Source organism: Oncorhynchus mykiss, chromosome 6, assembly GCF_057628025.1.
Source record: "Oncorhynchus mykiss isolate SJ-2025 chromosome 6, ASM5762802v1, whole genome shotgun sequence".
In the NCBI taxonomy this organism is placed as follows: Eukaryota; Metazoa; Chordata; class Actinopteri; order Salmoniformes; family Salmonidae; genus Oncorhynchus; species Oncorhynchus mykiss.
In genome coordinates, this window is record NC_143027.1 from 53,777,582 (window position 1) to 53,803,710 (window position 26,129).

General features: G+C 42.9%; 1 protein-coding gene across 1 annotated transcript in view; it reads right to left on the reverse strand.

Moving 5' to 3' along the window:
- Positions 1–4,521: 4,521 nt before the first annotated feature.
- The window catches only part of LOC110526924 (sodium- and chloride-dependent glycine transporter 2-like), a 61,088-nt gene continuing 39,480 nt past the window's right edge, over positions 4,522–26,129 (reverse strand). Inside the window, exons 10-14 of the mRNA XM_090238188.1 lie at positions 25,638–25,769; positions 23,028–23,127; positions 20,466–20,566; positions 9,243–9,410; positions 4,522–5,178 (exon numbers count right to left, since the gene is read on the reverse strand). Coding sequence (XP_090094314.1) covers positions 5,023–5,178; positions 9,243–9,410; positions 20,466–20,566; positions 23,028–23,127; positions 25,638–25,769 — 657 coding nt within the window. The 3' untranslated portion in view covers positions 4,522–5,022. The remainder of the gene's footprint in view (positions 5,179–9,242; positions 9,411–20,465; positions 20,567–23,027; positions 23,128–25,637; positions 25,770–26,129) is intronic.

Sequence of the window (26,129 nt, forward strand, 5' to 3'; positions counted from 1 at the left end):
AGTCACGTTGGTAATTGGACAGAAAGCAAGGCAGATTGGTTGCCTGACGTGTAATATGAAAAGCAATCTTAGTGGCCAGTCAATTTGCTTACTGGCCCTCTGGATAGCTTGCGGCAGGCCGGCAGGTAAGTCGTGTGTTGTCACTGTCAGATTGAAGTCTTGACCCCTACACTTTCTGGATGTGTCCCAAATGGCAACTTGTTCCGTATATAGTGCACTACTTGGACTCCTACAGTATGGGCCCTGGTCAAAAGTTGTATAAGGTTGCCATTAGGGAAGCAGACACTGTTCCAATTTTCTTAGGGTTCTAGGTAAGACATGTAACTGTTATGGGCCAATTCTGTCCATAGAGAAGAGTTTTTAACAAGATTTATAAGGGAAATTATGTGCCAACCATCTCTCATTCAACTCCAGTGCCCTAGGTAAAGATACATTTTGGTCAGTGCAGTGCGATTTGACCAAGACATTCCTTGATGCCCTACTGAGCTAGAATTCCTCAAGATTTTATAATAGTGCGCAAAAAAGAGAGAACAGGCACATTTTGAAGGATTTTTTTTTTTCTATGTCTCCCCTATTAAGGTAGAAATTGTGGAAGTTCTACTGTCTATTTCTTCCATGTAGAATGCTGTTGTTAATTATACACCTACAAAAGTAGGCAGACCTGGAATCAAGTATACCTGACACCCTGTTTCATGAAGACAAAGAGAATGACGAAGTATAAATCTAAAAATGGCAAAGTACAAATCTCAAATGACACACCATTTAGTGCAGTACTTTTGATCGGTCATAGGACTCACTCACTTATTCAAAAGTATTGCACTTCATAGGGAATAGAGTGCCATTTGAGACGAATCCAAAGTGCCCCCCCCCCCCCCCCCCCCAGAGCTCTACCACATATAATAAGACAAGTACAGTTCCAGGAAAAAAAAGTCCATATTCTATACACTACCTACACACATACCCTACACACATTCTATACACTACCTACACACATATCTACAAGTTGCTCCTAACATTGTGGGGATGTGACAACACTAGCACGCACTAAGTCAACACACATCTCTTTTTAAAAGGTGTACAAGATACAGCTTACACAGCCGGCAAGCAAAAAACATCTGGAGCAATACAGGAAAAAACATCTGGAGCAACACACATTCTCCCTTATATATATATATATATATATATATATATATATATATATGTTACCCTACAGAAGTTGCGTATGAGGAAAGAGGGAGATTCCATAGTTGCCATGACTAGATCACAACACGTCTACAGCAATAAATAGTTGGTTTAATTTTTATGCACACAAAGGCCATTGGACTATTCTAAACACTGAGAAGAATCACTACAATTTCACATGGCCGTTTTGCATATCTTAAGCTACTAAAGAAAGGATCGACTACACGACTGTATTAATGAGCTAAATTGATTACCGATACATTTTTTTAGAGATAGTAGAGACTAAAGTGTTTATAATTAAAGTAATCAGCAATAGGCATTTCCTTATCTACTGGAGAAGTAGAAGGCCAAAATTGCAGGTAACTTCATTTATTCAGATAAAGCAAAGGAGCCTGCACATTAAATAGGAGTGTGTGTGATATGTATATATATATATATATATATACACACACTCCTATTTAATGTGTATATAGTTTGACAGGAACAAATATCATCTATGAAAATGAACCATACTGCATACTTTCTAGGCAGTTGATTTGACTTGTATTGCCTATTTCATTAAAAAAAGAATGAATATATATATATATATATCATAATGTCCCATAGATCAGAGTCTGATGAATACCAATATTTCTCAGTCTATTAGATTTTTTGTGCCTTTTTGTTTGTGGAGGATTTTCCAATATCACTATACACATAGATACAAGAATAAAACAATCACACACACACACACACACACACACACACACACACACACACACACACCTCCATAGGGACTAGTCCAGATGTAGTGGAGTGGTTCGAGAGCTTCAAGTTCCTCTGTGTGCACATCATTAAGGAATTAACATGGTCCACAGACACCCACACAGTTGTAAAGAGGGCACGACAGTGCCTCTTCCCCCTCAGGAGGCTGAAAAGATTTGTCATGGGCCCTCAGATCCTCATAAAAGTTCAACAGCTGCATCTTGACAAGCTGCACCGCCGCTTGGTACGGCAACTGCAAGGCGTCTGACCGCAAGGCGCAACAGAGGGTGGTCAGTTTGGCCCAGTACATCACTGGGGTCGAACTGCCTCCCTGCCATCCAGGACCTCTACACCAGGCGTTGTCAGTGGAAGGATCAAAAAAATGTCAAAAACTCCATCCAAACCATAGACTGTTCTCTCTGCTTCCACACGGCAAGCGGTACCAGTGCACCAAGTCTGGAACCAATAAGACCCTGAACAGCTTCTACCCCCAAGCCATAAGACTGATAAACAAGACTTTTAAATACCTACAGTGCCTTGCGAAAGTATTCGGCCCCCTTGAACTTTGCGACCTTTTGCCACATTTCAGGCTTCAAACATAAAGACATAAAACTGTATTTTTTGTGAAGAATCAACAACAAGTGGGACACAATCATGAAGTGGAACGACATTTATTGGATATTTCAAACTTTTTTAACAAATCAAAAACTGAAAAATTGGCCGTGCAAAATTATTCAGCCCCCTTAAGTTAATACTTTGAAGCGCCACCTTTTGCTGCGATTACAGCTGTAAGTCGCTTGGGGTATGTCTCTATCAGTTTTGCACATCGAGAGACTGACATTTTTTCCCATTCCTCCTTGCAAAACAGCTCGAGCTCAGTGAGGTTGGATGGAGAGCATTTATGAACAGCAGTTTTCAGTTCTTTCCACAGATTCTCGATTGGATTCAGGTCTGGACTTTGACTTGGCCATTCTAACACCTGGATATGTTTATTTTTGAACCATTCCATTGTAGATTTTGCTTTATGTTTTGGATCATTGTCTTGTTGGAAGACAAATCTCCGTCCCAGTCTCAGGTCTTTTGCAGACTCCATCAGGTTTTCTTCCAGAATGGTCCTGTATTTGGCTCCATCCATCTTCCCATCAATTTTAACCATCTTCCCTGTCCCTGCTGAAGAAAAGCAGGCCCAAACCATGATGCTGCCACCACCATGTTTGACAGTGGGGATGGTGTGTTCAGCTGTGTTGCTTTTACGCCAAACATAACGTTTTGAATTGTTGCCAAAAAGTTCAATTTTGGTTTCATCTGACCAGAGCACCTTCTTCCACATGTTTGGTGTGTCTCCCAGGTGGCTTGTGGCAAACTTTAAACTACACTTTTTATGGATATCTTTAAGAAATGGCTTTCTTCTTGCCACTCTTCCATAAAGGCCAGATTCGTGCAATATACGACTGATTGTTGTCCTATGGACAGAGTCTCCCACCTCAGCTGTAGATCTCTGCAGTTCATCCAGAGTGATCATGGGCCTCTTGGCTGCATCTCCCATCAGTCTTCTCCTTGTATGAGCTGAAAGTTTAGAGGGACGGCCAGGTCTTGGTAGATTTGCAGTGGTCTGATACTCCTTCCATTTCAATATTATCGCTTGCACAGTGCTCCTTGGGATGTTTAAAGCTTGGGAAATCTTTTTGTATCCAAATCCGGCTTTAAACTTCTTCACAACAGTATCTCAGACCTGCCTGGTGTGTTCATTGTTCTTCATGATGCTCTCTGCGCTTTTAACGGACCTCTGAGACTATCACAGTGCAGGTGCATTTATACGGAGACTTGATTACACACAGGTGGATTGTATTTATCCTCATTAGTCATTTAGGTCAACATTGGATCATTCAGAGATCCTCACTGAACTTCTGGAGAGAGTTTGCTGCACTGAAAGTAAAGGGGCTGAATAATTTTGCACGCCCAATTTTTCAGTTTTTGATTTGTTAAAGAAGTTTGAAATATCCAATAAATGTCGTTCCACTTCATGATTGTGTCCCACTTGTTGTTGATTCTTCACAAAAAATTACAGTTTCATATCTTTATGTTTGAAGCCTGAAATGTGGCAAAAGGTCGCAAAGTTCAAGGGGGCCGAATACTTTCGCAAGGCACTGTAAATCAAATGGCTACCCGAACTACCTGCATTGCCCCTTTTTTTGCACTAACTCTCTTGTACTGACTCTATGAGCACACACTGGACTCTACCCACACACTCACACATACTTACACTGGCACCCCAACACACACACACGCACACGCACACGCACACACACACACACACACACACACACACACACACACACACACACAGCCACTTTGCCCTTACCTATATATACAAATCTACCTCAATTACCTCGTACCCCTGCACATCGACTCGGCTATATACAGGGAGTACCAGTACCATGTTATTTTGACTCATTATTGTTATTCGTTAATCCCTGTGTATCTATTCCTTCTGTCACTATTTTATTTTTTAAATGTATCTTTAACTCTTCATTGTTGGAAAAGGACCCGTAAGTAAGCATTTCACTGTTAGTCTTCACCTGTTGTTAACGAAGCATGTGACAAATTAAATTTGATTAGATTTTTTTGTCATGAGCAGTCGAATATTGCCATTGCAATATTGTGACACGGTACATTTTTCTCTTGGAATAGAGATCCCCTCAGTAAGAAAGGGCGTAATGGCTGTACATGGGCAGGAGGCAGAGGACAGACCATTCTCAGGTCAGGGGTTAGGGAGAGAGAGGGCAGGGTATAGCATGGGTGCCTGCCAGAGAAAGCAATGTTGGAGAGGAGGGCAGCCCCACTTTGCTATAGAGTGTAGAAGGGAGCAAGGGAGGTGAACAGGAGAACCAGGAAAAAAAGTGGTAACGATGTGTTGGCTTGCTTTTCTCTCACCCACATTGATGGGAAAGAGGAAGGAAACAGGAGAGATGAAGTAGATTGGAGAACAGGAAAAAAGAGAAGGAACAGGTGTGGGAGAGGGCAGTGGTAGGCTGCTGCTCTCTCTCTCCCCTGGTGCCCCTGCTGAAGTGGCGGTGGTGGTTGTAGTGGAGGCTGCTACTGGTAGGCGCCCAGCTGGAAATCTTTGGGGGGCAGTTTGAGGCCCAGGGAGTTGGATCCATGGGGGTCCATCATGTTCTTGTAGCGCTCCCCTCTGTGCTTGGCCAGGAAGGGACCCCAATCGGGCTGAGGGGAACACACCAGCTTCAGACGCTGTGGAGGAGTGTGGGGGTGGGGGGGGGGGGGGGGGAGTCACACAGTTGTGTTAAAATAGAATAGAATAGTATCAATCAATTTGAGTTGCAGAAGGCCAAGGGGAGAGTTGGGTACAATAGATGACAGTAGGACTGTCCTGAGAGATATGAAAATGTCAGGAATGGCAGTCGTTCGTAACACTGAAATGTCTGTAACTTTGAAATTCACATCAAACCTTTTGTAGTAAATATTGATTGCATATACAGCATATGTGCTCAATAATAATTTAGCCAGACACTGTAACTATCTTAAGGCTTTGACTAAGGCAATTATGCCAAAACTTCCTGTATGTAAGTACAGTTGCATACACACGCACGCATACAAATCTCAAACACTTTGTTTAATGTGTGATGTAGGGGACTTCAACAAGCACAGCGTGGGGGACTGCTACTTATCTGTGTTTTCTGTGCCGATCCGGCGCCAGTTATCAGAGGACCAAGGCTGATATTTCACTTTACTTCCCATAGGGCTCTGGTCAAAAGCACTGCACTATATAGGGAATAGGGTGCTATTTGGGACACACAGAAGTGTTTGATGTCAGAGATCCATTTTCTAGTAAAGTGAAATATCAGCCCTGATAACTCTGTCATATGTTGTACTAAAGAGCTCATTGTGCTTGTATGTTTGACGTGATAGCACTTAGTTCACAGGGGGAGAACATACAGTGTATTCGCAAATTATTAATTAAGACCCTTTGACTTTTTCCACATTTTGTTATGTTACAGCTTTATTCTAAAATGGATTCATTTGTAGTTTTTTTCCCCCTCATACAATACCCCATAATGACAAAGCAAAAACAGGTTTTTATACATTTTTGCACAAACCAATAAAACTAAAACTGAAATGTCACATTTACATAAGGACTCAGACCCGTTACTCAGTACTTTGTTGAAGCGCCTTTGGCAGCGATTACAGCCTCAAATCTTTTTGGGTATGACGCTACAAGCTTGGCACACCTGTATTTGGGGAGTGTCTCCCATTCTTCTCTGCAGATCCTCTCAAGCTCTGTCAGGTTGGATGGGGAGCATCGCTAAACAGCTATTTTCAGGTCTCTCCAAAGATGTTTAATCGGGTTCAAGTCCGGGCTCCGGCTGGACACTCAAGGACATTCAGAGACTTGTCCTGAAGCCACTCCTGTGTTGTCTTGGCTGTGTGCTTCGGGTTGTTGTCCTGTGTGACGTGGATGTCGACTAAGGCAGGCCCCCGCACCTCTGATTCAGAGGGATTGAATGCATTTCAGTTGAATGCATTCAGTTGTACAACTGACTAGATATCCACCCTTCCCCATTGGAAGATGAACCTTCGCCCCAGTCGGAGGTCCTGAGTGCTCTGGAGCAGGTTTTCATCAAGGGACTCTCTGTACTTTTCTCCTTTCATCTTTCCCTCAATCCTGACAAGTCACCCAGTCCCTGCCACAGAAAAACATCCCCACAGCATGATGTTGCCACCACCATGCTTCACCGTAGCACTGGTGCCAGGTTTCCTCCAGATGTGACACTTGGCATTCAGGCCAAAGAGTTCAATCTTGGTTTCATCAGACGAGAGAATCTTGTTTCTCATGGTCTAAGACTCATTTAGGTGCCATTTGGCAAACTCCAAATGGGCCATATATTATTTTTTATTATTTTATTTAATAACTTGTTGTGGTTAGGGGGCAGTATTTTCACTTTGGATGAATTGCCTGCCCATAGTGAACTGCATCCTACTCTGTCCTAGATTGCTAATATATGTAAATTATTATTACTATTGGATAGAAAACACTCTGAAGTTTCTAAAACTGTTTGAATTATGTCTGTGAGTATAACAGAACTCATAGGGCAGGCAATCTTCCAAAGAAGTACAATTCTGAAAGTTGGGACAACTTTGATGTCATCGCCCCCTCCTTTCCCAATAAGATATGGATCTGGAAGCACTTCCTACGCCTTCCACTAGATGTCCTCATTCAGTAGAACGTGGAATGGAGCATTTGCTGTGAACTTTGACCTAATGGGAGGGGAAATAGTCAGTGTCCCGACAGAATGCCATTTTCCTGTGGCGCATTTCTCTGTGGGTGCTGCCGCTGTTCCATTTGGCTCCAGATGAAAACGTATGATCCGGTTGGAACGTTATTGGATATATATGATAATAACATCCTGAAGATTGATTCTCTACTTAGTTTGACCAGTTTATTCGACCTGGAATATATCTTTTGGAAGTTTACGTGCGAGTTATCTTGGACCATCAGTCAGTTTTTGGGCACGTGAGCTGAACGTGATAGCAAATGCAGCTACTTGGACACTAGTATTGGACATTATGGAACAAAACAACGATTTATTGTGGAACTAGGACTCCTTGCACTACATTCTGATGAAAGATCATCAAAGGTAAGGGAATATTTATGTTGTAATTTCGTGTTTCTGTTGACTCCAACATGGCGGAGAAATACTGAGCGCCATCTCAGATTATTGCAATGTTAGGCTTTTTCCGTAACGTTAAAAAAAAATCTGACATAGTGGTTGCATTAAGAACCAGTGTATATTTAATTATATGTAGAACTTGTATCTTTAGTCAAAGTTTATGATGAGTATTTCTGTTATCTGGCGTAGCTTTCTATAATTCCTCCGGATATTTTGGAGGAATTTCTGAACATGGCGTCAATGTAAACCGAGATTTGAGGATATAAATATGCATATTATCGAACAAAACATAAATGTCTTGTGTAACATTTCATGAGTGTCGTCTGATGAGGATTTTCAAAGGTTAGTGATTCATTTTATCTCTAATCCTGCTTTTGTGATTTTATCTTTGGCTGGAAAAAAATGGCTGCGTTTTTCCTTTGATTTGGTGGTGGTCTAACATAAATATATGCTGTGTTTTCGCTGTAAAACATTTAAAAAATCTGACATGATGGGTAGATGAACAAGATGTTTATCTTTAATTTGAGGTATTGGACTTGTTAATGTGTGAAAGTTAAATATTTCGAAATAATATTTTTCCCTGCGCTCAGCTGAACGGGGGGGGGGGGGGGGGGCCATAACAGGTTTTAACCTTTATTTAACTTTATTTAACTCCAAATCATGTCCAATCAATTGAATTTACCACAGGTGGACTCCAAATCAAGTTGAGAAACATCTCAAGGGTGATCATTGGAAACAGGATGCACCTAAGCTCAATTTCGAGTCTCATAGCAAAGGGTCTGAAAACTTATGTAAATAAATAATTTCTGTTTGTTTGTTTTTTTAAATACATTTGCAAAAATTACAATTTGAATTTTTGCTTTGTCATTATGGTGTATGGTGTGTAGATTTAGGAGATTTCATGTCATTTAAACCATTTTAAAATAAGGCTGTAACTTAACAAAATGTGGAAAAACGTAATGGGTCTGGTTATTTTCCGAATGCACTGTAACTACGGAGCTCAGTGCTTACCTTATACTTCCAACAGTCATGCTCACATAGGCAGGTAGCCTAGGGGTTAGAGTGTAGGGCCAGTAAACGAAAGGTTGCTTGATCGAATCCCCGAGCTGACAAGGTAAAAATGTGTTGTTCTGCCCCCGAACAAGGCAATTAATCCACTGTTCCTAGGCCGTCATTTTAAATGAGAAATTATATCTTAACTGACTTGCCTGGTTACATTTTTTTTAAATCAGACATACTGTGTTCCAGTAACTCACAGTGACAGGAAGTTCAAAGTCACAATTTGTGTGGATTGTTGGTTATTGTTTGGATTATTTCTATATACAACAATACTACAGTAGAACCTCAAAGATCTGACCCTCAGAGTTACGGACTGTCAACAGCACAGGCAATATCAAACCGGGACATGTATTAAATACCAAAAAACTAACTTCTGTATGCTATAGACAAATGTAAATGTTGCTTACATGTGCTAAAAACACAAACATTTTTACAGTCCAAAAAACATTCCTTACCCCAGGACATTTCAATGGGCGACTAAGAAAAAGGAGCAGATCTGAAATGTATTTATGGGACATACAAACAGGCTTACAAACATGTGTGTGTGGTATTGTGTCCCATACATACCTCTGTAAAGCTGCCTGGGGCCAAGTGCATTTTGATGACAAACATGATTGGGATCCAGATGACAGAACACAACACCATCAGCCAGCCCATCACCATGGACCAGGTGGGGTAGGTGTAGTCCTCATAGGTCATCACCTTCCACTGGTACAGACTCAGCCCCAGGATACCCTGCAGGGAGAGAGGAGAAAAGGGAGAAGAGAGGAGGATTAGGAGAGGAGAGGAGAGGAGGCGGAGGACAGAAGAGAGAGAATGGGTGAGATGAGGGGGAGACGAGGAAGTAAAGGAGGAGGTGGAAGATTAGGATGATCAAAAACCGGAAGAAGAGGATTAAGAGATTTTAAAAAAGGAAGGACCAGGAGGGTAAGATGATGAGGGTAAGGGGCGAAGGAGGGAAAGGGGAGGAGAGGAGAAAGAAGAAGGAAGAGGAGGAGCCTTTGTAGGATATTATTAGGGATGTAGCGATTCCACTGCCTCTTACAGTCTCACGTCAGAATTTAACGTTCATCCATGTTTCTCAAACGACAAATTTCGAGGTTGTTGCAAACTTCAAATTTCAAAGTGTTTAAGGTTAAGTTTAGCCATTAACTCCAAAATCTTAAGGTTAGGCATTAACTCTGGGATAAGGCTTAAAACAAAAATCTCAAAAACAACTTCATATCACTAAATTCGAACTTGCAACCTTCGGAATCCGAGGCAGATGCTTCTGCCTATCCGCAACAGCCACGGCTGACCTGGCTGAGCGATTCACCAATATGCATCGGCCCCAGTTCAAATGTTTAAGATATGAGTGGTACACAGGAACCCAAACCGATCAAAATGTAGCATGCAAGGGCGCTGTACTGCAGCGCCAGCTGTGCCACCAGAGACTCTGGGTTCGCGCCCAGGCTCTGTCGTAACCGGCCGCGACCAGGAGGTCCGTGGGGCGATGCACAATTGGCCTAGCGTCGTCCGGGTTAGGGAGGGTTTGGCCGGTAGGGAAATCCTTGTCTCATCGTGCACCAGCAACTCCTGTGGCGGGTCGGGCGCAGTGCGTGCTAACCAAGGTTGCCAGGGGCACGGTGTTTCCTCCGACACATTGGTACAGCTGGCTTCCTGGTTGGATGGCGCTGGATGGCGCTGTGTTAAGAAGCATTGGCTTGGTTGGGTTGTGTATTTGAGGACACATGACTTTCAACCTTCGTCTCTCCTGAGCCCGTACGGGAGTTGTAGCGATGAGACAAGATAGTAGCTACTAAACAATTGGATACCATGAAATTGGGGAGAAAAAGGGGTAAAATTCAAAACAAAAAAAACTAAAAAATTTAGCATACATGGGTCAGAAAATCAATTCAAATGTTGATTCACAAACATAGCTTGCTCATATTTTTTTCTTCCTAACTTCCAAAAAAATACCTCTCATCTTTTGTGAAAACTAAGTAATTAATCATGCCGAAGAACCTCTAGTCAAGTTCATGTTGACCAATGAGAGGTAGGAGGCCTATTTCTGATCTTCAGCATTCAAATGCTTGTGAAATGCCTTGTGCAATATAAGGCTTTAAAAGTTGAGTGACAACCAATGTAATTTGACAGCGCTTGAAAATTGTGTTTTACCGGAATAAAAGTAGCCTAACTCATCTGGCTAAAGCCTACCTGCCGATCGGGGGCTTACATTAGATTTTAATTTGATTGTTCAGGTTCACCATCAGCAATAGTTTGTTAGTTTTGCTTTAAACAACCAGTTTTTCATTTTTATAACAAGGACAGGAATTGAGGAAAGGAATCACTTTTTCGTGAGCAGCACTGCATGGTCGAAATGGGAGGAGGAGCACGTCCAAATGGTCTAAATAAATTGATTTCGTGACGGGGGTGAAATCCAAAACTATGTCTATGGTACAGTACTGTATATGTAGTCACCTGAGCTGAGCCATAAGGGAGACTAGTGGGCATCTACCGCCCCACTATCAGACCACTTTTGATCTGAAATCACCATCACCTTCTTGTCATTTTACCAGATTAAAAGAGTTTTAGCTAATATCTAATCAATATTTATCTTTAAAAATGTGCTATGACATTGCCAATGAATATACATACTGTGCATTCAAAAAGTGTCCAGACCCCTTAACTTTGTCCACATTTTGTTACATTACAGCATTCTAGGATATATTAAATTCCTTTTTTCCCTCAACAATCTACACACAATACCAATTAATGACAAAGCAAAAACAGGTTTTTATACATTTTTCCAAATGTATTAAACATACAAAAACAGAAATACCTTATTTACATACAGTGGCAAGAAAAAGTTTGTGAACCCTTTGGAAATACCTGGATTTCTGCATAAATTGGTCATACAATTTGATCTGATCTTCATCTAGGTCACAACAATAGACAAACACAGTCTGCTTAAACTAATAACACAAACAATTATCCGTTTTAATGTCTTTATTGAACACACCGTGTAAATATTCACAGTGCAGGGTGGGAAAAGTATGTGAACCCTTGGATTCAATGACTGGTTGACCCTTCTTTGGCAGCAACCAAACTAGACAAGGCTGTTTTCTGTAGTTGCGGATCAGACCTGCACAATGGTCAGGAGGAATTTTGGACCTCTTACTCTTCACAAAACTGTTTCAGTTCAGCAATATTCTTGGGATGTCTGGTGTGAACTGCTCTCTTGAGGTCATGCCACAGCATCTCAATCGGGTTGAGGTCAGGACTCTGACTGGGCCACTCCAGAAGGCGTATTTTCTTCTGTTGAAGCCATTGTTGATTTACTTCAATGTTTTGGGTCATTGTCCTGTTGCGTCACCCAACTTCAGTTGAGCTTCCATTGGCGGACAGATAGCCATACATTCTCCTGCAAAATGTCTTGATAAACTTGGGAATTCATTTTTCCGTAGATGATAGTGAGCTATCCAGGCCCTGAGACATCAAAGTAGTCCCAAACCATGATGCTCCCTCCACCATAGTTTTGATGTTGGTGTGGTGTGCCTTTTTTTCTCCACACATAGTGTTGTGTGTTCCTTCCAAACAACTCAACTGTAGTTTAATTTGTCCACCGAATATTTTGCCAGTAGCGCTGTGGAACATCCAGGTGCACTTTTGCAAACTTCAGACGTGCAGCAATGGGTTTTTTTGGACAGCAGGGGCTTCTTCCGTGGTGTCCTCCCATGAATAACATTTTTTTTAAGTGTTTTACAAATCGTAGACTTGTCAACAGAGATGTTACCATGTTCCAGAGAATTCTGTAATTCTTTAGCTGACATTCTTCAGCTCACACTGATTGTTCTTAACCTCATTGAGCATTCTGCAGTGTGCTCTTGTAGTCATCTTTGCAGGATGGCCACTCCTAGGGAGAGTATCAACACTGCTGAACTTTCTCCATTTATAGACAATTTGTCTTACCTTGGACTAATGAACATCAAGGCTTTTAGAGATACTGTAAACCTTTCCTGCTTTATGCAAGTCAACAATTCTTAATCTTCGGTCTTCTGAGATCATTTTGGTTCGAGGCATGGTTCACATCAGGCAATGCTTCTTGTGAATAGCAAACTCACATTCTGTTAGTGTTTTTTATAAGGCAAGGCAGCTATAACCAACATCTCCAATCTCATCTCATTGATTGGACTCCAGGTTATCTGACTCCAATTAGCTTTTGGAGAAGTCATTAGCCTAGGGATTCACATACTTTTTCCAACCTACACTGTGAATGTTTAAATTGTGTATTCAATATAGACAAGAAAAATACAATAATGTGTGAGTTATTTGTTTCAGCACACTATGTTTGGCTTATTTTGTGACTTAGATGAAGATCAGATGAAATTTGATGACCAATTTATGCAGAAATCCAGGTAATTTCAAATGGTTCACATACCTTTTCTTGCCACTGTAAGTATTCAGAACATTTGCTATGAGACTCGAAATTGAGCTCAGGTGCATCCTGTTTCCATTGACCACCAAAAAACGTCTGCAGCATTGACGGTCCCCAAGAACACAGTGGCCTCCATCAATCTTAAATGGAAGAAGTTTGGAATCACTCAGACTCTTCCTAGAGCTGGCCGCCACGGCAAACGGAGCAATAGGGGGAGAAGGGCATTGGTCAGGTAGCTGACCTAGAACGCGATGGTCACTCTGACAGAGCTCCAGAGTTCCTCTGTGGAGATGGGAGAACCTTCCAGAAGGACAACAATCACTGCAGCACTCCACCAATAAGGCCTTTATGGTAGAGTGGCCAGACGGATGCCACTCCTCAGTAAAAGGCACATGACAGCCCACTTGGAGTTTGCCAAAAGGCATCTAAAAACCTCTCAGACCATGAGAAACAAGATTCTCTGGTCTGATGAAACCAAGATTCATATTATTCCAAGATGGCATAGCAGTCGGACGTGCGTTTTGTCTTGTCCCGTCCTGTCCCGTGTATATATCGTTTTCTTCGTATATATTTCGTATATATTTTAATCTCACTTTCCACCTTACGGACTGAATATACTCTCCTGCAACCCGCCTCACCCAATGTGGTACGGATCTGCTATTTTTATACTTTAGAACTGGAACCCCCATAGGAGCTATTCAGCTAACTAGCTACTAGCTAGTAGTCAGTTAGCCACTGCTAGCGGTCCTCACCTTTAACTCGGACATCAGCCAGCCTCAGCCCGGTGAATTCCTGCCAGTCTGCACAGCGCGATATCAACCCAGAGCATATCGGACTGCTTTTTCTCTACCACTTCTCTGGATTCCTACCGCAAGCACTGAACCTTTACACCGGATAATCACAGCTAGCTAGCTGCTATCCGAGTGGCTACTCCAGGATAGGTCTCTGTCAAGAAGCAAGCACCAGTTAGCCTGGAGCGGCTAGCCAAGGACGTCCACCAGCCAGTTCTTGGGCTACAATAACTATTTTGCCAATTGACCTGGACCCTTTACTGCCGACACGGAGCCGACCCATCACGACTGTTCTGTCGACGTAACTGTCCGAGGTGGTTTCAACAGGCTCTTCCGTTGCGACATCGCCAGAGGCCCATCTGCAAGCCCCGGCCCACTAGCTGTCTGAATTGCCATGTCTCCAGCTAGCGTAGTAGCGACTACTGAATTGGTTCCCCGATTCATCTAGTGCTACTCATTGGACCCTTTGATCACTCGGCTACACATGCCTCTCCCTATTGTCAATATGCCTTGTCTATTGCTGTTTTGGTTAGTGATTGTCTTATTTCACTGTAGAGCCCCCAGCTCTGCCCAATATGCCTTAGATAGCCCTTTTGTTCAACCCCCACACATGCAGTGACCTCACCTGGCTTAACTGGTGCCTCTAGAGACAAAACCTCTCTTATCATCACTCAATGCCTATGTTTACCTCCACTGTTTCATGCATGTTAACATTAGGCGCCTCCTCCTTAAGTTTTTTTTATTCACCGCTTTAGCACACTCCGCCAACCCTGATGTCCTAACCATGTCTGATTCATGGCTTAGGAAGGCCACCAAAAATCCTGAAATTTCCATCCCTAACTAAAACATCTTCCGACAAGATAGAACTGTCAAAGGGGGCGGAGTTGCAATCTACTGCAGAGATAGCCTGCAGAGTTCTGTCATACTATCCAGGTCTGTGCCCAAACAATTTGAGCTTCTACTTTTAAAAATCCACCTTTCCAGAAACATGTCTTTCACCGTTACCACTTGTTATAGATCCCCTTCAGCCCCCAGCTGTGCCCTGGACATGACCTAAACTGACCTAAAATGATCAAGGAACCTACCAGGTACAACCCTAAATCCGTAACCATGGGCACCCTCTTAGATATCATCCTGACCAACTTGCCCTCTAAATGCAACTCTGCTGTCTTCACCAGGATCTCAGCGATCACTGCCTCATTGCCTGTGTGCGTAATGGGTCCGCGGTCAAACGACCACCCCTCATCACTGTCAAACGCTCCCTAAAACACTTCAATGAGCAGGTCTATCGAATCAACCTGGCCCAGGTATTCTGGAAGGATATTGAACAAAATCCTGTCAGTAGAGGATGCCTGGTTGTGTTTTAAAAGGAAATTCCTTGCATTCTTAATTAAGCATGCCCCATTCCAAAAATGTAGAACTAAGAACAGATATAGCCCATGGTTCACCACAGACTGCCCTTGACCAGCACAAAAACATTCTGTGGCGTTCTGCATTAGCAGACTTTCAGGGAAGTCAGGAACCAATTTACTCAGTCAGTAAGGAAAGCTAAGGCTAGCTTTTTCAACCAGAAATTTGCATCCTGTAGCACTAATTCCAAAAGGTTATGCGACACTAATGTCCATGGAGAATAAGAGCACCTCCTCCCAGCTGCCCACTGCACTGAGGCTAGGAAACACTGCCACCACCGATAAATCTACGATAATCGATTGTATCAATAATCACTTTTCTATTGGCTGTCCATGCTTATCACCTGGATACCCCTACCCCGACAAACAGCTCAGCACCCCCTGCAGCTACTTGGCCAAGATCCCCCCCCCCCAAATACAGACAGCTGATGTTCTGAAAGAGCTGCAAAATCTGGATCCCTTCAAATCAGCAGGGCCAGACAATCTGGACCCTCTCCTTCTAAAACTATCAGCCAAAATTGTTGCAACCCCTATTACTAGTCTGTTCATTCTCTTTCATATCGTCTGAGATCCCCAAAGATTGGAAAGCTGCCGCAGTCATCCCTTTCTTTAAAGGGGGAGACACTCTAGACCCAAACTGTTATAGACCCATATCCATCCTGCCCTGCCTCTCTAAAATCTTTGGCAGCCAAGTTAACAAACAGATCACTGACCGTTTCCGAGCTGGTTATGGGTGCACCTCAGCCACGCTCAAGGTCCAAACGACTTCATAACCGCCATCGATAAAAGACAGTACTGTGCAGCCGTCTTCATCGACCTGGCCAAGGTTTTCGGCTCTGTCAATCACTGCATTCTTAATGGCAGACTCAATAGCCTTGGTTTCTCAAACGACTGCCTCGACTGGTTCACCAACTACTTCTCAGATAGAGTTCAGTGTGTCAAATCGGAGGGCCTGTTGTCCGGCCATCTGTCAGTCTCTATGGGGGTGCCACAGGGTTCAATTCTCGGGCCAACTCTTTCTCTGTATATATCAATGATGTTGCTCTTGCTGCTGGTGATTCTCTAATCCACCTCTACGCAGACGACCCAATTCTGTATACATCTGGCCCTTCTTTGGACACTGTGTTAACAAACCTCCAAACAAGCTTCAATGCCATACAACACTCCTTCCGTGGCCTCCAACTGCTTTTAAATGCTATTAAAACTAAATGCATGCCCGTCAAATGATTGCTGACTGCACCCACCCGCCCGACAAGCTTCACTACTCTGGACGGTTCCGACTTATAATACGTGGACAATTACAAATCCCTAGGTGTCTGGTTAGACTGTAAACTCTCCTTCCAGACTCACATTAAGCCTCTCCAATCCAAAATTAAATCTAGAATCGGCTTCCTATTTCACAACAAAGCCTCCTTCATTCATGCTGCCCAACATACCCTCGTAAAACTGACTATCCTACCAATCCTTGACTTCGGCGATGTCATTTACAAAATAGCCTCCAACACTACTCAGCAAACTGGATGTAGTCTATCACAGTGCCATCCGTTTTGTTACCAAAGCCCCATATACTACCCACCACTGCGACCTGTATTCTTTCGTTGGCTGGCCCTCGCTACATATTCATCACCAAACCCACAGGTCGTCTATAAACATTTAGTAGGTAAAGCCCCACCTTATCTCAGCTCACTGGTCACCATAGCAACACCCACCCATAGCACGCACTCCAGCAGGCATATGTTACTAGTCATCCCCAAAGCCAACACTTCACTGTACCTTTACACAGCCAATCTGTAAATAGCACACCCAACAGGACGAAACGGTTCGGGAAAGTAAAATCCACAAAATAACACACACCAAATACAGAAAAACAAGCCCGCACAAAAGCCAGCGGGCCTATTGGGTTTAAATAGCCCAAAACCAAAACATAAACAAGAAACAGGTGCAACTAATCAGACAACACTAAATGAAACAGAAAAGGGGATCGGTAGCAGCTAGTAGGCCGGCGACGACGACCGCCGCCCGAACAGGAAGAGGCACCATCTTCGGCAGGATTCGTGACAACCATCCCTACGGTGAAGCATGGTGGTAACAGCATCATGCTGTGGGGATGTTTTTCAGCGGCAGGGACTGGGAGACTAATCCGGATCGAGGGAAAGATGAACGGAGCAAAGGTTCACCTTCCAACAGGACAACGACCTTAAGCACACAGCCAAGACAACGCAGGAGTGGCTTCAGGACAAGTCTCTGAATGTCCTTGAGTGGCCCAGACTTAATGATGGTGTTGGAGTCGTGCCTCGCCATGTGGTCATGAGTGAACAGGGAATACAGGAGGGGACTAAGCACAAACCCTGAGGGGCCCACGTGTTGAGGATCAGCGAGGCGGATGTGTTGTTACCTACCCTTACCAGCTGGGGGCCACCCTTCAGGAAGTCCAGGATCCAGTTGCATAAGGAGGTTTTTAGTCCTTAGCTTATTGACGAGCTTTGAGGGCACTATAGGTGTTGAACGCTGAGCTGTAGTCAACGAATAGCATTCTCACGTAGGTGTTCCTTTTGTCCAGGTGGGAAAGGCAGTGTGGAGTGCAATAGAGATTGCATCATCTGTTGATCTGTTAGCGCAGTATGCAAATTGAAGTGGGCCTAGGGTTTCTGGGATAATGGTGTTGATGTGAGCCATGACCAGCCTTTCAAAGCACTCCATGGCTACAGATGTGAGTGCTATGGGTCAGTAGTCATTTAGGAAGGTTGCCTTAGTGTTCTTAGGCACAGGGACTATGGTGGTCTGCTTAAAACATGTTGGTATTACAGACTCGGACAGGGAGAGGTTGAAAATGTCAGGGAAGACACTTGCCAGTTGGTCAGCGCATACTCACAGTACACGTCCTGGTAATCCGTCTGGCCATGCGGCCTTGTGAACTAACCTGTCTCACGACGGTCTAATCCCAGCTCACATTCCCTATTAGTGGGCGAACAATCCAACGCTTGGTGAATTCTGCTTCACAATGATAGGAAGAGTCGACATCGAAGGATCAAAAAGTGACGTCGCTATGAAAGCTTGACCTGTTTAAAGGTCTTACTCATATCGGCTGCAGAGAGCGAATCAATCGCATTGATTCATTCCTCTAATACAATCGAATCTCTTCAAACTAAAAGGTATCGTTCGTGCATTTAGATACGTAACGAATCACCTTAAAAGGCAAGGATGCCCATCCCTAGATATTATTCAATTCAAAGTAGTTTCTTCAAACTACAGGAGATGGAGGCGGTATATTATATATTGTTTTCTTGGTGTTAGATCGTTATTTTTGTGTTGCGTTAGAGTCATTTATTTAAATTTGCCTTGCTAACTTCAATGGCAAGTAGCTAGCTAGCTACCAGAGTGCAGTTTTCTCTGCTGGAATTGCTAATGACAATGTAGTGATTTTTTTGTCGACAAATCAGATTCAAGCTCTGCATATTCAAACTGCGCAACACAACGAGAAGGTAAGAAAAAACAGGGATGTTCTCAATTAGCTTATTGATAGTACTGCATTTTTGGGCATACAAGAGTTGGCTTTTACTTAGGGGCACGATGAGAGGGAAAGTTCCGGTAAAAAGGGCAACTACAGGGAGTTTGCAGAGGTAATTGCACATTACGATGCTTTATTTGTTGAGCATATGGAAGTTTCTACTGTCTTCTCTGGGATGTCAAAATCAATTCTGAATGAGCTTCCATCGCATCATCCATTAAAAGTGAGATTACAACTCACGCTCAAGTGTTTTCCACTTTCCTCTGGTATTTATTTAGCAAATGTGATAGCACACCTTAACTCCCGATAGACGCAAGCAAAAACTCTTTACATATAGCCTAAGCTACACCTAAACATTTGTGATTTGACATGCTGTATGGGATAAAAAACTAGACCATTTTTAATGAGGTGCCGAGACCTTTTCAATACAACAGTATTAACTAGAATTAATTAATTATCACAATAGCGATGACACAGGCTGTGAGTACATTTTTAATTGGGCCTACAGGATACAAACAAGCATAAAGCAAGCTCAGCCCTGTGAGTTCTATTGTCCATCAGCTGTCTCTGTGTAGAGGAAACCCCATCGTTTAGTCTAGTCTAAAAATAATTAATATGAACAAGTGCAAGGTTCCTGCAGTTTGACAGGGTTTTAATCCTCGCCAGGGCCGGGAGTTTTTACAGTTTTTCAAAACCTTAACAGTGATTCATCACTGTCTTACTCTATAGGGTCAGGAGTTTTAACTGGTTAGGTCACCAGATAAGGAAAAACTCCGGCCCCCAGTTTTTTTTGGACTCATTCAATCTCTGCTGTGATCCCATCCCAACACTGTGTAAGTAGACCTCATGTTTGGATAAATACCATAGTAGACCAGCAACTATCACAATTGTATTATTACACATATGCTGTACATCAATAATTGAACTGCTTGCTTAAATGTGTTGTGTTATTGTTTATTTCTTCCCTGTCAAATCCTGTCCTGCCCTCAGTGGAAGAGTTGAGCTCTTCTCCAATATGCATAAATGATCAGCCTGTTCTGTACTGAAGTCTCTGAACACTTCAACCTCTGTCCTGCACTGAAGTCAAGCCTCTGAACATCTCAACTCATGCCTCATACCCTCATTCAATCACTGCTGTGATCCCTTCCCAACACTGTGTAAGTAGCCCTCATTTCCATTACCCATAATATTTTACTGTAAATGTTTTTATTAAACATTTTAGGTTAAAATAATTTGTCTTTGACAATTTTTCAAACACGCTTTGTCATCTCCCTTCCTCCTACACTTTTCAAGTCACCAGCCTCCATTGCATCTGTTATGTCACAGTTATGACAACATTATGTAGGCTATATGAGTGCTGCATTTCAAATAGCACAAACAACCTGTGTTATAACGGTGAAAAGTGAGGAAAACAATTTCCGTTTCAGTCGGGGAAAGCAATTTTTGCTTTCTTCCCTTTCTTGGTAAACACTCGCTGCTGCAAATCGATGTTGGCCCCTAAATTTGAAAAGGCTGCAGTGAAAGGGGAAACACATTGTGTGTGTGTGTGTGTGTGTGTGTGTGTGTGTGTGTGCATGCATCTGTGTCTCTATGTGAGTGAGTGTGCATGCTAGCGTGCCTGTGAATATCTAAACCCCATTCCGTATAGTTCAGACACACACGTACAGTCAGAATGGTAGGAGTCACAAAGGCCCAGCAGATTCTCCAGAAGCGGTTTGGTTGGAAGCCAATCATCATTTCAATGTCCTCGCAGAACCTCTGCAGGCCTAGGAAGAGGGGAATAAAGACAGAAAGAGGGAGAGTCAGTCAAATCGACTGCTCAGGTGAGGGGAGTAGAGACAACCTGACAGAAAAAAACATCCATCCAAAATGGAACCCTATTCCATATCTTTATACGCTTCTGGTCAAAATTAATGCACTATGTAGGGAATAGGGTATCATTTGGGACGCACACAGAGAGTGAACCAGATTCAACCAGAGCTACAGACAAGAGAGCTCCACACTGGCCCCCTACAAGGCACATCCATTCCCAGGGAGAACCCAGGGCATTTATTATCCTTCAAAGAAATGTGGCTTGACGATTGTCACAATTGCTGTCAGCATATTGACCGACAAATTTAGCAAGAGATGAGTCACAAGCCACACAATAATTTCACTGGAACCACCTCTGCTGATGCTGTGACGATTTGGAGTACAGTATGTTCCATATACTCACAGGTCTACTTCAGACCTGGAAAAGAAAAAAACGCCTGTTTAGGCGAGCTGCTGGCTAGCGGAGTAGAGCACTTGAAAAAGAAAAGGAGAGCCGCACACTCTAGGAGCTCAGATGCAATAATTGAATAACCTAATAACCAACGTTTCAACAGACAAGCTGTCTTCATCAGGGTATAATGACAAACACTGCGGGTCACTCGTTTTTAAAGTGTCAGAGAACACACACAGGTGTCTGTAATCATGGCCGGGTGTGGCCTGTTATCAATGGTTAATTCTCAGATATGAGAAGAACATACAAAAGCATGAACGGATAGCATACAATGATAGATACAATTTGGCTACATAGGCCTACAAAAGAAAATCACAATAATCACAAAAAAATGGCTTCAGATCAAAGTCTACGTTGAGACCGAAGCGAGAAAGGGTCTTTAATTAAATATCCAGGCAGCCTCTCATTTTAACAATCAATTGTTGAGCTCACCCCTTCACCTGTGACATGTTCGATGCCGATATCATGTAGTGACGAAATCGAGTAGTTCGCTTCCAAAAAGTGGGCCACAACTGGGTAAGTCGTGTTTTTGCACCTAATGGTCCTACGATGCTCCGAGATTCGTACTTTTAATTTACGCTTTGCTTCACCCACATAATTTTTACCACAGGGACAAATTATGAGATAAATAACTGCCTTAGTGGAGCATGTGGTAACACCTTTGATTGGGATCGGTTTCCCTGTTTGGGGGTGTTTGAAGGATCTACATTTGTAAGTGCCATTGTATTGAGCGCAGGCATTACACTTGTAGTTTCCATCCGGTAGAGGTGCAAATAGATGTTGTACAGGGATATTTTGGGGTGGTAAACCAGAGTTTACCAATTGACCTGATCATTGGTCCATTAGAATGGTAACACAGACATCTAGTGGTCAGAATGAGAAGTGCTCAAGCCCCCTGTCGGAGAGGGATAAAGTTGCCCCTAGACACTGATCTAAGGTCTGTTTGGTGTTTTTAATCACAACAGTAAGGACAAGGATTTAAGGACTAAGCTGAACCTAGATCTGTGCTTAAGGGCAATCTAGGTACCTGGTCTGGAGCCTCTTATAGCCCATTTACACAGACAAAACTAGTTTTTTTTTAAAGTCTTCTTTTATATGTGAAATGGATTTTTGATAAAAACACTATATTTTCAACACAAAAAAAAACAGATCAAGACCTACTCATTATCTTGTTTTTTCATAGACCATGTAACCAAAAAACAGGTAACAGATCTGTGAGACTAGAGAGGTGTTCATTTGCAGGTAAATACATTACAACTTTAATTGTTTAACACCTCCCTGATTTGATTTGAAAACAGCCACCAAGGTTTAACAACCTAAGCACCACAGACTAGAAGTCCTGTTTCAGACTGTACTTGTGCTTTCTGTGTTTATTTTGTTTAGCCAAGACAATGTTGAATGGCTATGAGGCTTTTCTGATTCTGACTTGATAAAGTGAGATAAGAGTAGGATGAATTTGCCCCCGAGACAATGCAGTTTTGCATTATTTTTTGTAATGTTTATAATAATATTAATAATTGTATACGCCATTTAGCAGATGCTTTTATCCAAAGCGGCTTAGTGCATCAATTTTACGTATGAGTGGCCCCAGCAGGAATCAAACCCACAGCACTTGGCGTTGCAAGCGCCATGCTATACCGACTGAGCCACAAAGGACCACAGTTAGGATTTAGGGAGGGTAAGCTGATCCTAGATCTGCGCCGAAGAGCAACTTCGGAGCTATCAGAGAGTACAGTCAGGTTTTATTTTATCTTTATTTAACTAGGCAAGTCAGTTAAGAACAAATTCTTATTTTCAATGATGGCCTAGGAACAGTGGGTTAACTGCCTGTTCAGGGGCAGAACGACAGCTCGGGGGTTTGAACTCGCAACCTTCCGGTTACTAGTCACACGCTCTAACCACTAGGCTACCCTGCCACCCCAGGTAAACAAAAGGTCAAAAGTAACTTTTATTCTACTACTCACCATAGAAGTAGGAGATTCCGATCAGCTCACAGATGGCAATGATTACCAGAGAGTAAGAGGCAGCGTATGTGTCTACCAACTGGAGCATGTACATCCCATTCTGTTAAACACACAGGAACGCAAAAATCGTACACACACACAGAAACACACACACACACACATACACACACACAACGTAAACCAGTGATGCATAGCCAGTGTCATCACTGGCTTACATCTGAAATGCCACCCTATTCCCTACAAAATGGCACCCAGGTAAAAAGTAGTGCACTATATAGGGAATAGGGTGCTATTTGGGACGCATGTTTCAGTAAACTCTTGTCGTGATGTGTGTTTTGTCCTATATTTTTATTTTTAATCCCAGCCCCGTCCACGTAGGAAGCCTTTTGGTAGGCCACATTGTAAATAAGTTAGTTAGTTAAATAAAGGTTAAATAAATCAATGTGTGTGTGTGTGTGTGGCTGCACATACAGTGCCTAATGAAAGTCTACACACCCCTTGCAGTTTATCTTCAACTGCCCTAAAATTAAAATAGATGTTTTTTCCAACTTATTTAGCTACACAACCTGCTCCACATTTTCTATAATTCTCACAATTATAGACAATCTTCTCAATTAATAAAAATAAAATAAAAACATGTCTTGATTGAGTATGTCTTCACACACCCTTGGTGGTATCAGCTTTGGCAGCAATAACAACTGTGAATAATTTTGAATAAGATTGCACCAACTCTTAGGGCAACATATATCAGAAATCTAAAAATTGCTCAAAGTCAATACATTTGGTTGGGAATCATTGATGGACAGCAATATTCAAACTTTGTTGCCAAAGGTGCCTCCACCAAGTATTAACTCTGGGGTGTGAAGACATACGTGATCAATACATCTTCGTTTTATGCGTGCGTGTGCCCGCATTCGGGAATGCTCGTTTGTGTGTGTGCTAGCATGTACAGTGGGGAGAACAAGTATTTGATACACTGCAGATTTTGCAGGTTTTCCTACTTACAAAACATGTAGAGGTCTGTAATTTTAATCATATGTACACTTCAACCGTGAGAGACGGAATCTAAAACAAAAATCCAGAAAATTACATTGTATGATTTTTAAGTAATTAATTAGCATTTTATTGCCTGACATAAGTATTTGATACATCAGAAAAGCAGAACTTAATATTGGTACAGAAACGTTTGTTTGCAATTACAGAGATCATACGTTTCCTGTAGTTCTTGACCAGGTTTGCACACACTGCAGCAGGGATTGTGGCCCACTCCTCCATACAGACCTTCTCCAGATCCTTCAGGTTTCGGGGCTGTCGCTGGGCAATACGGACTTTCAGCTCCCTCCAAAGATTTTCTATTGGGTTCAGGCCTGGAGACTGGCTAGGCCACTCCAGGACCTTGAGATGCTTCTTACGGAGCCACTCCTTAGTTGCCCTGGCTGTGTGTTTCGGGTCATTGTCATGCTGGAAGACCCAGCCACGACCCATCTTCAATGCTCTTACTGAGGGAAGGAGGTTGTTGGCCAAGATCTTGCGATACATGGACCCATCCATCCTCCCCTCAATACATTGCAGTCGTCCTGTCCCCTTTGCAGAAAAGCACCCCCAAAGAATGATGTTTCCACCTCCATGCTTCACGGTTGGGATGGTGTTCTTGAGGTTGTATTCATCCTTCTTCTTCCTCCAAACACGGCGAGTGGAGTTTAGACCAAAAAGCTCTATTTTTGTCTCATCAGACCACATGACCTTCTCCCATTCCTCCTCTGGATCATCCAGATGGTCAATGGCAAACTTCAGACGGGCCTGGACATGCGCTGGCTTGAGCAGTGGGACCTTGCTGCAGGATTTTAATCCATGACGGCTTAGTGTGTTACTAATGGTTTTCTTTGAGACTGTGGTCCCAGCTCTCTTCAGGTCATTAACCAGGTCCTGCCGTGTAGTTCTGGAGTTATCCCTCACATTCCTCATGACCATCGAGGTGAGATCTTGCATGGAGCCCCAGACCGAGGGTGATTGACCGTCATCTTGAACTTCTTCCATTTTCTAATAATTGCGCCAACAGTTGTTGCCTTCTCACCAAGCTGCTTGCCTTTTGTCCTGTAGCCCATCCCAGCCTTGTGCAGGTCTACAATTGTATCCCTGATGTCCTTACACCCTCTCTGGTCTTGGCCATTGTGGAGAGGTTGGAGTCTGTCTGATTGAGTGTGTGGACAGGTGTCTTTTATACAGGTAACGAGTTCAAACAGGTGCAGTTAATACAGGTAATGAGTGGAGAACAGGAGGGATTCTTAAAGAAAAACTGTGAGAGCCGGAATTCTTACTGGTTGGGTGGTGATCAAATACTTATGTCATGCAATAACATGCAAATTAATTACTTAAAAATCATACAATGTGATTTTCTGGATTTTTGATTTAGATTCCGTCTCTCAACAGTTGAAGTGTACCTATGACAAAAATGACAGAAATCTACATGCTTTGTAAGTAGGAAAACCTGCAAAATCGGCAGTGTATCAAATACTTGTTCTCCCCACTGTATGTACGTGTGTGTGTAATTCCCGCATGTCTGCGTTTGTGTGTGTGTGAGTGTTTGTTTGTGTGCGTGGTGCTCTGTACCTCTGTGACCATAGGGAATCCCAGGAAGAAGAAACAGGCACAACAGATGAGTGTGAACAGAGGCTTGTTCTTTCTCAGGTACTGGGGGAACTCATCTGACACCGACGTCACTATGGTCTCAATGGTGGCAAACTGTGACAAAGGAGAAGAGCGAGGCAAGAGAGGAGAGGAGGGAGAGAGGAAAGAGGGAACAGAGGAGAGATAAGAGAAAAGAGGGGAGACAGCAGCAAGAGGGAGGACAGGAGAGGAAAGAAAAAAAGGGAGAGGGCAGAGGGGAGATAGGGGAAAGAGAAATGTGAGAGAGGGCCGATAAGAGAGGAAGGTCAAGGAAGAGAGGCGAGACAACAGTGGAAGTCAATGACAGTGAGGGAGAGAGAGTCATTACAATCACACAGGAGATACAGTATCTATGGACAAAGGGAGCCGAGAGAGGAGAAAGAGATTGAGAAATAACACCTGTTTAAAAGAGACACCAATGAGGCAAGAGTGGGA